We start from the raw sequence: 17,947 nt of genomic DNA on the forward strand, positions 1-17,947 counted from the left end.
CCTCATACTCATTTCACACTCCAAATAATTAAATTTGATCAAAATCCTTTCAAAAATTAAATTTTCGATTCCAGATGGTAAAATTACCATTTTACCCTTTTACTCCAAATTATACTGAAATTAAAATTTTTCACTTCTAAACTTCAAATCTTACTCCAATAAGTTAAATGGGGCCAAAAATCTTTTCTAAAAATTTCCATTTTGTCCTTAGCTGGCAAATGACCATTTTACCCTTAGATAACGAAAATTTTGGTTTGACTCCAAATTCATCCTTGAACTCCGAATCACCATATTAAACCATTCTGGGACTTTAAAATTCTTAATTTCATCGTAAATTCTCTATTTGATTTAGTTCGAGGTTTAACTCAACTTTATTGTACCTTTAGATACAATACCGACTTTTGTAAATTTTTTTTTTCGGGACTCTTTTAGCATGCAAACATGCTATCCATCACATGTATGTCATGACAAATATTTTTATAAAGTCGGGCTTGTCATCTTCTCCCCCACTTGGATCAACCATATGATCCTTCTTCATGACTGATTTCGACATCCGGCTAAATATTAATATTTAAAAAAAAAATTTATCTTGTCTCCTTGATACGTGAAATACCTTATTATGCCTCACTTGACTTCTGAATCGCCTTTTATCTCACAAATTCTCCTCCGATACAATTATTATTTTCTCACTTGCAAAATATTTTATCCTAAACTACTCCTTTCGTCTTTTATCACTTTTAAATATTTTAATTGACCTCAATTTGCATTCGATCAACTTTATTTATCACCATATCAAAGTATGGGGTATTTCACAATCAATGTAAATCAAAGCTCATAAAATAACTAAATGATTATAAATGAGCAACAAATAAGGAACCAAACAAATAAAAAATTACAATCAAATAAGGCAAGCCAAAATAATAGAAAGGAAAGAAACAGAGAAAAAACCATTGTTACGTAGACATAGAAAGTGAAAACCTGATTATAAATAAAAATAATGAAAACAAGAACATGTGATCATAACATATGTTACCATAGATTGTGACAATCTTTGTGTTCGGACGTATAACTTGGTTATAAATAGAAACTTATAATTAAGAGGAGTGAGATAAAGATTAGAGAGAAATATTTGAATCACCTTGACTTGCGCTTCTTTTTGGGTGCTTTTACTTCGCACTAAATTGTTTCTTTTGATGCTTGGCCAGTCTTTGTCTATCACGAAGAAATAATTCAGAACATCAAATTAAAAATGCTAATAAATGTAAATGTCAACAAAAAAATAAGGGATGATTAAAATAAATGTAAATAGGTTTGTCACTTAGGCAAGCAGCAAATAAATAATTTGACTAAGCAAAGATGTATAGAAACATGTAAGTTGAAGTTAAAAACCTTAGGCTCAATTAATTGGACATCCTTGACCACAAATTGTGCAGCTCTGTTATGATCTTCTCTTTGAAAGACGGATCATACATTGCTAGCCAGAGCCTGCTCAAAGTTTCAGCCACAAACGCTATCAAATCATTATCTCTATAAGAAAGATACATCCTCAAGGGACTGATTCAAATGAAATTACTTGTAATAAATACAAATAAAATAAATAATAAACATCTATTTAAACTGTTGAGTAATTGATATTCAAGGTTTTGACGTTCATGATTGCATCAATAAATAACTAATGAAAAACTATAAGAGACTATTCTCAAAAGATTGAAGATGAAAGTACGCAAAAAAAAAAATGATGAAAAGGCTCATTCATTCACCACAACTTGATGCTGCATTTTCCAAAGGGAATTGGTAGGACAAACTAAATTAGCAAATCTACTATATGAATATCAAAAATGAAACTAAAATAGATTCAATTGTATAAAGATGTCAAAATAAACCAGTTGCTTCCCATCATGAAAGGTATAAAGATGTGCAAACTATCATGTGATTTAAGAGGGTTATCAAAATTATTTCTTTTTAACAATGAAAGTGTTTAATTTTGTCCAATAAAGTACAATTAAATCATATCATTTTACTTGCATGGCTGTATGTTTCGTATACAAACTTCCTTTAATAAATGAATGCATTGTGTTTTTATTCCCTTTTAATCTAAATTCTTAATTTAATTTATAATTTTGGAGAATAGGAAAAAAAATTTGCATATGTCAAAAAAATATATGAAGAGGGAAAAAAAAGATTACAAATTAGGTAAAAATACAGAATTGTAAATTAGCGAAAATCATAGAACTCTTTTAATAGTATATGTTTTTTTTTCTCAAATCATTAGGCATAAAAGTGCAGCGAACTATTAAATACATGAATTTGAAAGAATAAGCTAAGAGTGATGTGAAGTAAACAATTCTTTTTATGCTAACGGAAACTAACATGTGTGGATAATGTTATGTTAGAATGCATCTAATCCCTTCAAAATCAGAATCCATTAAAATTTAATCTAAGATCTTTTGGGAAAATAAAAATACCCATATAAAAAAATACATTAAATAGAAAATAAATAAATTGTAGATTAAATTTTGTAAATATTCTTTACTTTTTAGATGACTTATTGTAGAATAAACAAACATGAATGGATTAAGAACATAAATAGAAGTAAAATTAAAAAGATTTATCAAATTAAAATTACCTGATTGAATAGATAATGAGAGAAAGATAAAGGAAATTTTTTTTTTATTTTTTAAAGAGATGGCTGAAATGGATAGGATAAATTATTTTGTATTTAGAGAGATTTTAGGGTGAAGGAGACGTTCCACTTGGAGAAGAAGGGTGGGTATATCTGTTGAAAAAGAAAGTAAATTGGCAACAGGAGAAAGACAGAGAAGAAAACAGGGAAGGGAATGAAAGAGGGAATTAGTGCTGGAAATGTGTAAGCTGTTGAAGTTGACGTGTTGGAGTGAAAATAAAGGGCAGAGCATATAGAGAAATGGGCTGATTGGTTGGCTGAATCGGATAAGACGAAGGAGAAGGCAAAAGTCAACAAAAGAGAAAGAAAAAGAAGAAAATGAAGAGTTGGGTTGAATTGACCCAAGACCAAACGGGTTCAAGTTTAGGCTTAGTTAATTAATTTGAATAATGTTTTTTTTAATTGTTATGGATGAGTTGAATGTATTTAATTATTTAAAAAAGAAAGATAAGAATAGAAGAATGAAAAGATAAAAGAGAATTAATAATCGATTTAATCAAGCAAAAATATTTTTATTAATGTATGATCATATATAAATAATTTATATCCATATTTTATGTATTAAAAATTTGTCTTCTTATTTTTTTTAAAATGGTTTATTTAATTATGAAGAATTAATATTAATTCATTTCATTGACCAATTGTGTGCCTACAGTTTGAAGAGATTCTTGAGATATCTGATGGAGTTATACAATGATGTTTAGCAGATTCAGACTTGGCTTAGGGAGTCTGTGGAAAGGGAATTGACTCCAACCACTGTCCAAGAATAGGTCCATACTTGCAGGATGCTATACCTGATGATTCAAAAGGCCTGTTGAAAGTTCAAAGTAATGCTAGGTCCTAAAGAGATTTTTTGTTGAGGGTTTTTCTAGCATTTTGTGAATGGTTAAAAGCTTGAACTAACAAAGTTAAAAGTTTGAAGTCTGAAAGACTTATGGTTTGAGGAAATGGTATTCTTGTTAAGAAATATGGGAAAAGAAAGAAACAGAAAAGAGCTGGCTCTTTTCCATAATCTAACAGAGGAAAGTCTCGACATTGCAAATGTGCGGATGACGTGTACAGACACATTGAGATAAATAAATTCAAGCGAGGAGCTTCAGGGCTTTGCAGTTTTCTACCTCCGGCTGATTCCCGTTAAAGTGGGAGAGCAGTTTGTTTCTAAATTCGTCACAGGCTCAGAGAGAGAGTTGATATCAAAATTTTTTTTTCTTTATACTTTCCAGATTGATTGTTTTATTTCATTGCTTGTTAATGAAGAGAAATGGTGCTTTTCAAATGTATTATATTTATAACACAAATAAAAAATGTTTGATTGTACAGTCTGCTATGAAAGGTGAAAGTTTGAATGAGAAGACCTTTCAAAAAAAATATTAATTCATTTCATTAATGTAATTGACCATATTAATGTAATCGTTATTAATAGAATATTTTTCAAACAACAATTGTAACATATGGAATGATGAATATTGAATAGGCTAAAAATAAGTAAGTCATTAACAATTAAAAGAAACAATGTGACTTGTTAGTACATATGTTTATTTGTATAAATTAAAGTTTGCGTATTAAGTAGGTTACAGAAGTGAATATTTATTTGTTAAGTGGTTTCTATTGTTTTCGTACAAAAGATATGAGACATTGTTTACAACTTGTGCACATCCATCGTTACAGACTTTAGAAAAAGTCAATGCCCTGCAGCTATATTTACACAAAAACTTAACATTAGATACCATCATATGCACCATTGCCTAACAACAAAAAATATAAGGCAAGCTCGGGCATGACTGAAAACAAAATTCCAAAGGTTCTGTGTCATTTAGGTTGGTTCAACAGTCTTCAGCAGCCAACTTCTTTGATTGTTGTGTACTCTTGGCCAATGGTGTGCTGCAATTATGAACAAACAATAAGTTAACCATAACAATAAATTTATTTTTATGCAAATTGAATTTATATGCTATCAACATGCAATGGTTTAATTTATCTGCAAGAAAAAAAAGAGAATAAAATAAATCTATTAAATATTGCAAGAAGATAATTAATTCAAAAAAAAAAAACCAAAATGAAAACAATTCTTAACAAAATTTTCCATTCTTGATAATAATCAAGGTTTCGATTCTTAATAGCAAGTTCTCATAGGGAAAGAAGGGTTAAAATATGACTTGTATTGTTTTCCTAGGCTTAGAAAGAATGCATAAGTGGGAAAATTTAAAAGCATAGGTAACTATTGAAATTTTTTGCATTAATCTTGATGAAGCATTTTTACTCAAAAAGCTGACTTGAATGTTTTCCTAAAGATGTATTGGTCATTGTTGAATGTTGATAGGCTGCTATAAACGTCCTGTGAACTTGATGACATAGACAACACAGCAAATTACTCTATCATGAATGCAATCAGTTGCTAGCTATTGCACCATCTTTAGTAATAAACTTTTAATATTTAATATTGTGTTATTCTTAATACACGTCCTCATTACTTTGTTTGAGTTTTGGTATTTAAATTGCTACTGATGTACTGCTTGTTGTACCTATTAAGTGCAAACTTGATCCCATCGAATAAATGAAATGATTTGACTCCAATCCAATAAACTGCATTTTATATTTATTGCATAAACATTGTTTTGTGCAACATCTACAGTTTTCTATGATGTAGTGCAGTGATGATGGGCATGCAAACATCACAACATTATATCAAAGTGTGGATATGACAAACAACACTGTTTATGCATGTTTTTCCAATCATTTGTATTTTATATTATTAAAGATTTAAAGCAATAATTCATTCTAAGTATGTGTAGAAAGAGACACTTTCTTTTGTTTAGATATAATCAAATTTATTTAAAAATGGACTTAGAAAAATTCCTTCTTATCTTTGACATTAGACATGCATTACAGATTTTTTGCGACAATTAGTATTATATTAGAATTCATAATGAAGAGTTAAAAGACATAAAAGCATAGTATGCAATGTTTAAAGCATTATTCACAAATTAGAAGGAAGAGTAATATGAGCTTATTAGTACATTATGTACAATCACACTATTGGCTATACATTTGATTGGATAAACAATTTCATATCAAACCATTTTCCAAACAATTCTAGCATTTAAACATTGCTTTTTAAACAATAAATAATGGGCTAGTTAAGCTACTTAAGTGGCAGTTCTTAAGTTAAATAACAAAATTGTGTTTTTTAAGAGCAATTTGGAAAGGCCAAATTTCTAAAAGGGTTTTTTAAAATGGACAGCATAAATGTGTTTCAATGAATAAATATCAATTATGATGTATAACAGAAACATGGACTGTTAATTAATAAAGTGTATATATATTATGTTACCTTGTGCTGTCAATACCTTCCAAATGAAGTGATTGCTTAAAAAAGAGATTATGAATTAATCCTAAAAGTCTACGTTTTAATCTTTTCACTTCGTTTTTGTTTTTTGTTGCTGTCTAGTTATGGGGAAATTCCTTCCAACATCTTATAGTCGCATGCTATTTTTGGTATTTGTAAATGGATCAAGACAATTCCTATAGTTGTTAATCATCTCTTTTGCTGTCTAATAATATGGTTGAAAGTATGGTTTCTTTTTAATATTAGTCTTAAATAAATTTCGTCAAATAAAGTTGTTAAGTAACTTTGCTAAATGATAGGTTAATTATTTTGAGCTGACAGTATTCTTGTTCCCATTGAACTAAATTTATATAAGCTTCCTATAAAAATTATAAGCTTCTTTTTTGTATATAAAAAGATTTAAAGTTTGTGTTTTATGCATGTCCTACAATTGTTTTAATTGATAAAGTTAAAACAATTCAAGCAGATAGGATAGTTATACATACAGGTAGAGAATTAAAATCTAAGTTAAAAATGAAAAACCAAAGATACTACCTAATTTAATTAAGGCAAGCATTATTTTCTTTTTCAAAATAAAAAGTAAGAAGTTTTATGAAAGTATGTATGAAACATATCTGGTTTTGTATTTTTTGGTTGGCGATTCTTCTCCCTTCGTCAGGATAGCTTGTTTCTCAAGTGTAGACACTGGAAAAACCTCTATATTCATTTATGCTTTCATTAGTATTGGCAAAAGTTGCTCCTTTGCTTTTTCAGTTGTGGCTTTGGATGCTGATGATCCTAAGGTGAGAGGTGGAGGTGTTGATGATTTTGAGGTAGTTGCAGCGATTTCGATGTGCCATTCTTGGTCCTTCAAGTCAGTAGAATCAAATATCTTATAATTGGCAAATCCACTTTTGATCCCTTTTTTTGTTAAACCAATAGTAAAAAATTTCTCTCGATCGATCAAGGCCTTAAAGGGTCCAGGTAGTGTCATCCGATCGATTGATTGAAGTGTTGCTAACTTGATGATCGATGCACCAACCAATTTTTCTGCAGGCCGACCAAATGCAACCAAACTCATTTGAGCAGTATTGTCTTCGATGATAAGTTGCATGCAATATTTGAAATAAATTATGCATAATTGATAATTTCCATGAGAGTTGATAATAAGAATAATGAGTTGTATACAAATTAGGTTTTGCATAGAGCTATCATAGAAAAAATAAACAAAAATCTCATTAACATTTGATAGATTGTATTTTTTGTGAGCAACAAATCTCGACATGACTATATGTAAAAAATGATAACAGTAACATTTAAAGGATATTGTTGCCGATGTACATAATTGAAAATTTTAAACAATTTGAATTATATGATATGTTATGTATAGGGATACGATACAATGTGTAAACTGAATCATCTATAATATGAAATATTGATGACAATTTGGTAGCAATAAAAACATATATGAATATATGTAATAAATGATAATTATAAAATATAAAACATGGAATGAAGTTCTTTTGATTTACTTACGTTGGCAGAGGTGTTTTTTCTTCATGTTTTGTGCACTAATATTTGCCTGCACAAAACCGAAGAGCCATCCCACATTCGTTGCACGAATTGTAAAACCAGCCGTTTGAACAATCAATGTCAACAATTGTACCTTTGACTCTAAACTTAGTTCCCTGGAATGTTCATGAATTGTTAATATTTATACTTTGTTGTAGCCTTGGTTAAAATCATGTTAAGAATAATCTTTTTACCTGCACTTCTGTTGGATCAGCATTGTTGACGTCTGCAAGGGTTGAATCTTTGATTTCATATTCTTTTGTTGACAATTGTTGGGGAGACATGTGTATATTGATGATTTGCACACTAAATGGCTCTTTTTCATACCTGCATATTAATGTATTATTACATAATATTGAATAGATAATTTTATGATTATCATTTTAGGTATAAACATAACCTTTGCTTGTGTAACATTGTTTCGGGAATATTAAGGTCCACATAAAACTTTGTAGCTGAACAGGAAGCAAGGTATGTTGTGCCTGAAATTAAAAAAAAAAAAGTAAGGGAAATGTTGATTATGATATATTATTTTAGGATTTCATATGCATAGCAAACTAACTCATGTATTTTTTGACAGTTGTTGCGGCAACAATTACAATCGGGCTGATGAAATTATCCAGCAACTGATCTTCGTCAATGGCTTCAGCTTTATCACCATGAAAAACAACTTTTAACGTATTCCCACTGCAATTTAAAAGAATAATTGATCAAATAATCTGAAAGTCAAAATATAAAGAATCGTTAGTTTTTTCATACCTCAAATCTTCTATATAAAGGTCACGTTTCTTCACATCACTTGTCCGATTTTGTAAATGGACTTTTTCAATGGTGGTAATTGATTTGAGAGCTCCGATAAAATCTTGGAAGAAACAATAAACAAAAAAAGAAAATTAAACATGATGATTCAAAAACTAATTAAATAAAAAGTTAAAGTAAGACTTGTTGAAAACAATCTGACTTGTCAAAATTGTATCATTACAAATTCGTGAATTAAGTTGGTCAATAGATGCAAAAGAAAAAAAACTTGTAGGGTATGCATCTAGGTTATCTTGGATTGTTTGGATGACAGTGTTCTTGGTAAACATGCCCATAATATTCGACGGAATGGGATTGAAAGAAGTCTTCTTATTATTAATTTGGAACTTCTTGATTGAATAGAGACACCCTTCTTTCAGTTGAGGTCGAAATTGCGATGCATCAGAACTCCTTATCATGAAATGCATTGCACCTCTCTAGTCATAATTTGCGTAATCATAGAGAAAATCAATGATAAGCTAATAATAGATAATGAATTTAATATCAACTGATTTAATATATATTGGTTTATTCTATAAGTATAAGAAAATTTTCTATACCTGGGCATCAGTAGCTAAGAAATCGAGACTAAGCAAAGTGTCAGGTCGAGAAGGATCAATCGATTCCCAGATACGAACGATCCTTACTTTTACAGATATACCTTGTTGGAATGGTCGTAAATTGCATAGATATTGATCCGATATTTTTAAGCTGGAAGAAGAATTAATTAGCAATGTATGAAAATGGTTAAAAAAAATCTGTTAAATTTGAAAATAAGAAAATTATTAAATAAAAAATCTAGCAATTATGGAGAAACTGTATACTAAAAATAAGTTATGATAACATTAAGATAAAATGCAATCAATAATCTTGTAGTGGAATAACCAGGTATTGGTCAATGCTACTTTCTACTAAGTTAATATAAATTAAAGATAATTTTCTCAATAATTTAAACTATTTTCTTCAAGAAAAAAAACTAAATTTAAATGCATATTCATCATTCATCTTAAATTGTCAAATTAGTAAAAGAAAAAATATCGTCCTATTTATGCTGAGTTAACATGTCTAATTCTTCTTCTCTCTCAACAATTCAACAAATCTTAAATAAAAAAAGAATAGAATAACCCCTAAGTATAAAAACAGTATATGTGAGGATGTTTGGAATGTTCGGATCCAAATAAAAAGCCCAAAAACCTCACCCAAACCTTAGGCACAATATACCAAACTAAGACATGGATTATTAAAAATGTAGAATATCCACTTGGAAAGAAGCCGTGTCCAAACTGGACAGAAATGTCCAAGTTCAGACCACATACTGGCAGCAGCGTGAATATGTTAGACATTATCCAGACATCAGCAACTTAATTTTTTGAATTAAAAGATCCTTTCAAGGACGGCATCCATCAGTATTCAAAACTTAAATGAATACTCCTAGCAGTAGAAATCTTCTAGCTCGTTATCAACAATCAGACTCCTTCTCCCATAATAATTCCCAACTACCCCAACACCACCTAGATAAAATCAACATCTCTCAAGACTCCTTTACTTAGTCCATCTGCAATACTATTCCCTACCTTCTTTATATGTTTCACCTTCCAACAATAAATTTTATTACAAAGATTCTCAATTTACAATAAAACCTACCTGAATCTCTATGGAGCATCCTGTGTATTATTGACCCAACTTACAGTGTTGAGAGAATCACTATTTATTCAAAAATTCTGTAAACACTAAGTCATTAAACCAACAAACAATTGAAAAGCTTCATTTATTGTAAGTATTTCAGATAAATTTGAATCTCCATGTCCTATGCATTTCAAGAATTTCAAAAGCATATTAACTTCCTCATAAACCAAATAGCCAACACAGATATGAAAATTCAAGATAAGATCTCGAAATTTTAGAACTTTCCTTTTACTTATGTTATAGATTTGAAAAGAATTTGAACGAATTTTTCATTCGATTTGACAAAACCAATTGATTTAGTATTTTATTTTGAAAATTAATTAATTTAGTATATTAACTTCCGGCCCACCTCTGCTCTAACCGACCTTGATAAGGTATGACTCTTTAATTGGTTTGACTAACTTATTTATAAGATTTGAAAGACAATAGTGTCAAGACTTAAGCAAGAAAAGAGATGAATAAATTAAAACTATAGAGCAAATAATAAAAAATTGTAACTAAAACTTAATGTAATTATAAGATATTACACTTTCCAGCAGCAACTTGTACCAACAGAGAATTTGATATTGACAAACGCACTGCAAGGCCAAAAGCATAAGAGAAAAAAAACAACATTAATTTTAAGTGAGTAAGAGAATTCAATCAGAATTCATAAGGTGATTCTGATGTTGTTTAACATCAATTTTAATTACATAGATATAAAATTAAAAAAAACAATAAATTGAATGATCAAATTGTAACAGGAATTTTAAATATAAATCTCGCACTAAAATAAACAAAAGGGAAAACACACAACGACAAAAAGAAACATGAACAACACTTTAAATCAAAGCAGAGGTCTTAGAAACAACTAATAACTTAAAACTTCTTTAAGCATGAGAATTCAAAAAAACTCAATTAAAAAAAAGAAAAACAGGTTAGTGCAAAAAATAGAAAGGAAATCAACATGAGCAGTCAATAATCAATTATCTATATATATAGAGTAATGACAAAACTCAAATTGAACAATGGTAAAATTAAAGCAGGAAAAAAGAAAGACAGACATGAGAAAGGACCTTAAACTAAAAACTTGTTCTAATCTAAGAAGTGCTAAACATTGACGTGAAGAATAATAAGCAAGATAGAACAAAAAAAAATAGACATATGGCAAGAACCAATAGGCTAGACACGGCACTCATATCAGACCACACACGTCCTCACAGCGTACAAAATCCAAAGGCCAAAATGAAATCTGAAAAAACAAACAAAGCATTCAATTGTAAAAACCCAAACTCTTTGACCGAAATCTATGATCACATATTCAAAATTCATGATTCCTTATTGTTCACCAAGCCGACCCAACAACAAGCTTGAAGTATAGTGTAGACCTGAGGGAAAGGCGACAATGAGGGAAAGTGAAAAGATGAAAACAATCAAGTAGATCTAAGCTGAGGAGTCAAAGAATAGGGGATGCAAATGCACAGAGAAATACAAACAAGGTCAAAGGACTACTACTGTAGGCAAATTGCATTTTGTTTCAGAACCCATGCTAGAGATTTGAAAACTCTTCTTTCAACTTTCACAGGTTCAATACTCTTTCCTAGAAAACGTAGCTTCTTTGGCTACAAAGAAAAGATATATGAATTATTGACCGATGGAGAAACGTGGGCTGACTGATTGTACTTGTAAAGTTGGACTCACTAATGGTGTAGAGATTCAAAACGTGGACATTGCTTTAGTCAACACGTGGGTTAATGAGGAAGTCCCTTTGGGGCTTCCTTTTACTTATGTTATAGAAGTTTGTTCAAGGGATACGCTACAAAATAGTTGGGCATACGTCTACTATTTGAATTGGAAGTTCCATATCTCTTTTCTAATTCTTAAAATTTGATCTAATTAGAATTTCAACTTGATTATATTATTATTAACAGAAAATGTCACTTAAAATTTAAAATAATACAACTTAATTAATAAGATAAAAAAAACTTCAAAATCATAAATGAGTATAACTATTATAATCAAAGAGTTCAGACAAATTATTATATAAACACCCAAAGAGCCTAAACATATTATCATGTAAACACCTTGAGACTGTATACATGACATGCAATTAGGGAACCTTTCACATAAAAATGCTCATGAGAATTTAACAAAACTTTTGTAACTTGCTATTTAACTACTAAACGTAGTCAATTCCCAAGCACATTACCTTATGTACTACTCTCTAATTTTAATACACAAACACTATCTTTGGATGAATAATGCACACCAAATTAGAGACATTCTTAAAACATATTAAAATGATAATTTTGCAATATTAGTCAATTGGTCATTTTAGTGACAACAATTAACTAGGATAATAAAAATTCTCTCATAACGAGACACTTTTCTTATATTACCCACACAAATTTTATGGTATGATTTTTTTTAGTAACTTAATGAGCATGGAATATCATGTCCCAAAATTATATTTATATATGTCACATAATTTTATGAGATATCTAGTCATCATCAAATAAATTTATTGCATTTAAAAAATATCATTTTAAAATTATAAGATTTTAATTATCAATTTTGTACTTTATCTCATAATATACAAAATACACAAATATTTAAGGATAATATACCATTAAACTAAAAAATATGCATATTATTTTTTATCAAACGCATTTTTGAAATATCTTATGAAAATATTTAAAATATTCAATTCAATGCACATAATAAATAAATAAATAAAATTTAAATGTGCATAAATAATCCAAAAAATAGCACCAACAAATAGCACACAGAGAATGGGACTAAACTGCCCAAGAAACATTGAAAAACTTAATAGGACTGTGTAGCGGTTGGTTGCAATCGGGCAACCGACTGTAACCATCGGTTGCAACAGCAACTGTCAATAGTTCTAATCGGTCTCATCCGCTGATTGGCTCGATCGTCGGGGGGGGGGGGGGGACTCTTTCCTCCTCGAATCGACCGATTAACCGTCATTCTCTTCTTCTTTTTTTGAGGGGGAAAAGACATAATTACCCTTTATTAAACCCCCCTAAAACAGCACATCTACTACTATTCTTTCCCCCGACCCCCCTAATTTTCCCTCCCCTTTTCTGCCTTTCCCTCTCATACTAAACCCTAAACCAACAACCACCAACCAAGTCAATTTGTTTTCTTCCATTCTTCAACTGGTGCTTCATTATCAGTCCAAATTACTGCCAGTCATCAATTCTAGCAAGGTAAACTATAGATTTTTTTTTAGTTATTTTGTGAAAATAACAAGAGAGAGAAAGCTTGAAAGATTATGAATATTATTTTTTTTATTAAAATTCATGCTAGAGAGAAAATATGTTAAAGATTATGAGTATGATATGTTGTTTTTTGCTTGTAAAAAAATAATTTTAGTTCAAATAAAAATAATTCCAAGGGATTAGAAAAATAATAGGTTTGATTTTTAATTTTTCGAAATTAATTTTTTTTTCTCAACTATAGATTATTTCAACCTTAGTTGACATTAAACATTTCAAAGACTTTAACATTTAGAATTATTGTTTGGATAATTAATTAAAATGATTTGATGCTAGAATTAAACATTAAGAATTATGTTTGGGAATTAATATTTAGAATTATTGTTTGGGAATTAATATTTAGAATTATTGTTTGGGTTTTTAATTAAAATGATTGGTAATATGTTAGAATTAAACATTAAGAATTATGTTTGGGAATTAATGTTTAGAATTATTGTTTGGATTTTTAATTAAAATGATTGGTAATATGCTAGAATTAAATATTAAAAGTTATGTTTAGGAATTAATGTTTAGAATTATTATTTGGATTTTTAATTAAAATGATTGGCAATATGCTAAAATTAAACATTGGAATTAATATTTGGGTATTACTTTTTTTTTTTTGTAGATGTCAACTAATGAGAAAACAAATTTCGCAACTAGTGAGACACCAACACCATCAACATCTACACCTCATGTTACTACTAGTTCTATTGAAGCCAACAAAATATGTGAAATTGTAAGTAACGTGCGAAAGCAAAGGGAGCCATCTCAATCTACATCGGTTGTGTGGGATCACTTCACCAAATTGATTGATAAGAAAGGTAATAAGAAGGCTAAATGTTCTCATTGTGGTAAAGAATTGTGTGTTGATACAAAAAAGAATGGAACATCTTCTTTGAATAATCATATTAAAGTTTGTCCTAAGTTGAAATTGGTGCGTGATAGTGAGGAGAACAAGCAACTGGAATTAATTTTTGCTTAAGGAGGGAATGGGTTGGGTAGTTGGAAGTTTGACCAAGAGCAATTAGGAGGAATTTAGCTGAGATGATCATTTTATATGAATTGCCCTTTAAGTTTGTGAAAAATCAAGGATATAAAAAACACATAAACAAAGCATGTCCTAGATTTCGTATGTCGTCACAATGAATTATTACTAAGGATTGTTATAAGGTTTATACTGATAAAAAAACTCGAATGAGAAGATTGTTAAGATCATGTCCTGGTAAAATGTGTCTTACCACTAACACATGGACTTCAAAACAAAGAATTAATTATATGTGTCTAACTACCCATTTTATTGATAATGATTGGAAGTTACAAAAAAGAATTTTGAACTTTTGTTCGATCACTAGTCATAAAGGTGAGGCCTTTGGTAAGGCAATTAGTAAATGTTTGAGGGATTAGGGGATTTAAAAGATTTTTCTATCATTGATGATAATACTAGTTCAAATGATGTTGCAATAGGACATTTGAAGAAAAAATTTAATGTTGCTGGAACTAGTATTTTAGGAGGTAGATTTTTGCATGTGAGATGCATTGCTCATATTGTTAATCTTATGGTCTCTAATGGATTGAAGGATATGAATACCTCAATTGCTCGTATTATCGTATTATAAGGGCAATGAGATATATTAGACAATCCCCTGCTAGATTAACTAAGTTGAAGGAGTGTGCTGCTAATGTAAGAGTTGAGAGCAAGTGTTTATTGTGTTTGGATGTGAACACTAGATGGAATTCTACTTTTTTTATGTTGGATATAGTTTTTAAATTTCAAAGGGCTTTTGCATCATTTTGAATTATGTGATAATAGCTACATACCTGAGCTCATAAGGTTAGGAGATGGGGTGCCCGATGATAGAGATTGGGCAAATGTTAGGAGGATTTCTTGTTTCTTAAGAGAATTTTATGATTTGACCTTGATGTTTCAGGCACATCTTACATAACTGTTAATTCTTTTTCGAATTCCATTTCTAATGTGTGTACTTTGATTGAATGGCAAAATAGTGATGATGTTAATTTACAGTCTATGACAATTAAGATGAAAGAAAAATTTGACAAGTATTGGGGGAATGTGGACAAAATGAATTTGGTGTTATTTATTGCTGCTATACTTGATCCAAGAAAAAAGCTTTCTTATGTTGAATTCACTTTGCTAGACATGTATCTTCTTATTCAAGCTTCAATGATGTTTTCTTTGTTGACACAAACAATGGATGAGTTGTTTCGTTGTTATAGAAATATGTTACAACCTCCAGCTCGTGATGTTGGTGAAAGTGGTCAAAAGTGTCCAACATTCGTGGGTTAAGGCACTAGTGGTGGTTGTAGTGATAGTGTTGCTTTGACTTTGATTGGCAAGGATACAGAGCATACTAAAAAAAGATTAGATAGGTTCAAGAAGCACCAGTTAAACACTGAATCAAAAAAGCTAAAAACGGAATTGGAGAAATATTTATCTGAGCCTGTGGATAATGAGGGTTTTGATAATGATGAGTTTGATGTTCTCATGTGGTGAAAACTTAATCAGTTTAGGTTTCTTGTACTTGCCATTATTGCTTGTGATGTTTTGGCTGTTTCTGTATCAACAGTTGTTTCGAAATCCGCTTTTAGTACCAGCGGACGTGTGCTTGATGCATATAGGAGTTCTTTGACTCCTAAGGTCGTGCAAGCACTTATTTGTGCTCAAGATTGGTTATGTGGATTGGCACTTGGTGATCCGAATTTGATTGAAGATGATTTGGACAAGCTTGATAAACTTGATTTTGGTAACTATTTTATTTATTTTATAGTTTTATTTATAACTTAATTTATTTGATTTGTCAAAAATCAATTTACTATATTTGTTATTTTATTTTTTAGAGTTAACTAATATTGCATTGGAGACAATAGATGAGTCTGAGCCTAAGTCGGACTAACATTTTTAGGTAATGTTATCATTAGGTATTATGCAATATTTATATTACATTTATAATTCATTTAGGTTATCTTACCACAAAAATTTACACTAATTATATATTTTCTTTTAATCTTTTTATGAGCATGTTCTGCAAAATTATTAAAAATTGAAGTTGGAGCCTTGAAGATCCATCTTTTAAAATTTAGTAATTTATGTTGTGAAGCTTTAAGTTGTGGAACTACTCTTCTTTGTTTATTTATTGTATGATGATTAATGTTAATTTCTTTGTGATCATATTTAATTATAGAACTTTTGAAACTAATGTTTATTTATTATATAAAGATTAATGTTTATTTATTGCATGAAGATTAATATTATTAATCATTTGAAAAATAAATAAATAGGTCAAAAAGATTAAATATAAATAAATAGACCTAAAATAACTATTTGTAAGAAATTATATAAAAAAAGGCCCATGTCAAACAAAAAAAAGAACCATTTTGAACAAAAAAAAACCCAACTCAGCCCAAGTCAACCCCAAATTGTTCAAGTCAACTCACTACAAAAATTGACCCGAAACCAACAAAATCGAAGCCCCCTAAAATCGACCGAAACTGAGCTTTGACACAATGCAGTTCGATCGATTGGAAGAGTTTAATTTTTTGATCGGTTTTACAAAAAACCGAACCAAAAACCAAACCGACCGAAGCTTGCTCTCCCCTAAAACTTAGCGTGTGCTGACACATGCGCCCATAGGTGCCACTCGTGCGTGTGGGCTTTTTCTTCAAGCTCCAGCTGAGTTGGGTTAAACTTGCTCAAATTTATTTCAAAATTTCTCTATAATTCCCGATTTTTAGTCAATTACATTCCAATTAAACTCATTGAAAACTCGATCAACATTATTTTGAAACCCATATGCTAAAACCACTAAAACAAAACCCATCGATATTAATTAATACAAAGAATTGGATTACAAACTCATTCTTAACCCAAGAATCTATTAGCCATTGAAGCTTAATTCGAGCTTTTAAAGATTATTTTAACCTCTTAGCAACATATAATCTATCTCAAATCAAATTAGCCTATCTCACTATGTTAATTAGAATTAAAATATATAAATTGTGCCAATTTCAAGTCAAATTTAAAGTCAAATTCGAGGGTATAAACCCTAAAATTGAAATAGTTTATTTTTGATAAAATTGTCAGGTTTTAAACAATAATCTCAAGATAATTTTACAAACATTAAATAAAATTATAGTATTCTTGACTTGAAAACCTTAAATCCTGCGACTCTTAAGAAAATTTAATTTTTCAAACATAATTTCAACTAATTACACATATATAATTTGATCAAACTTATCATATTATCAACAATATACTATAATTAAGTATGTTCGGGATTTAAAGTGTGCAAATTATTAATTTGAATGGTATGGTTACACAAATTCAAAAAATTAAACAAGACTTAACATGTAATTAAAAATAATTCATGTAATCAATATATACTAGCAATTTATAGTTCTTTAAGATTCTGAATTCAAACTATAGTTGTTCTTATACCAATTAAAACCTTTATGTATATAAAATTGTTTTTCATCCAATATCTACCATAACAAAAATTTAGAACGTATAAAAACATACTTGATCTTTCATTCTATGGTTTGGATAGTGGAAATAATGTAATCATTGATAAGATTTTCCTTTTTCATTATTACAACCATTTGATG

The 17,947-nt window shown here is 29.6% G+C and overlaps 1 protein-coding gene and 1 long non-coding RNA gene across 4 annotated transcripts in view; both read right to left on the reverse strand.

Moving 5' to 3' along the window:
• Positions 1–2,922, reverse strand: part of LOC18599940 — a 12,630-nt gene extending 9,708 nt beyond the window's left edge. For both annotated transcript variants that reach the window (XR_001926232.1, XR_001926233.1), the window contains exons 1-3: positions 2,627–2,922; positions 1,390–1,485; positions 1,139–1,212 (exon numbers count right to left, since the gene is read on the reverse strand). This is a non-coding gene — a long non-coding RNA (uncharacterized LOC18599940). The remainder of the gene's footprint in view (positions 1–1,138; positions 1,213–1,389; positions 1,486–2,626) is intronic.
• Positions 4,255–10,642, reverse strand: LOC18599941. Of its 2 annotated transcripts, XR_001926305.1 has the most exons (8): positions 10,594–10,642; positions 8,939–9,089; positions 8,340–8,442; positions 8,143–8,267; positions 7,981–8,062; positions 7,775–7,907; positions 7,545–7,696; positions 4,255–4,564 (listed from the first exon to the last, which is right to left on the reverse strand). XR_001926305.1 is itself a non-coding variant. In XM_018114503.1 (6 exons), the coding sequence occupies exons 3-6, from the start codon at positions 8,021–8,023 to the stop codon at positions 6,736–6,738; spliced, it is 651 nt and encodes a 216-aa protein (XP_017969992.1). In that variant the 5' UTR covers positions 8,024–8,062; positions 8,143–8,267; positions 8,340–8,923; the 3' UTR covers positions 6,644–6,735. The 2 variants fall into 2 exon arrangements, 1 of the variants encoding a protein (XP_017969992.1); XM_018114503.1 differs by lacking the exons at positions 4,255–4,564; positions 8,939–9,089; positions 10,594–10,642 and adding an exon at positions 6,644–7,058 and having other exon boundaries at positions 8,340–8,923.

The sequence above is a fragment of the Theobroma cacao genome, chromosome 1 (assembly GCF_000208745.1).
Source record: "Theobroma cacao cultivar B97-61/B2 chromosome 1, Criollo_cocoa_genome_V2, whole genome shotgun sequence".
NCBI classification, from domain to species: domain Eukaryota; kingdom Viridiplantae; phylum Streptophyta; class Magnoliopsida; order Malvales; family Malvaceae; genus Theobroma; species Theobroma cacao.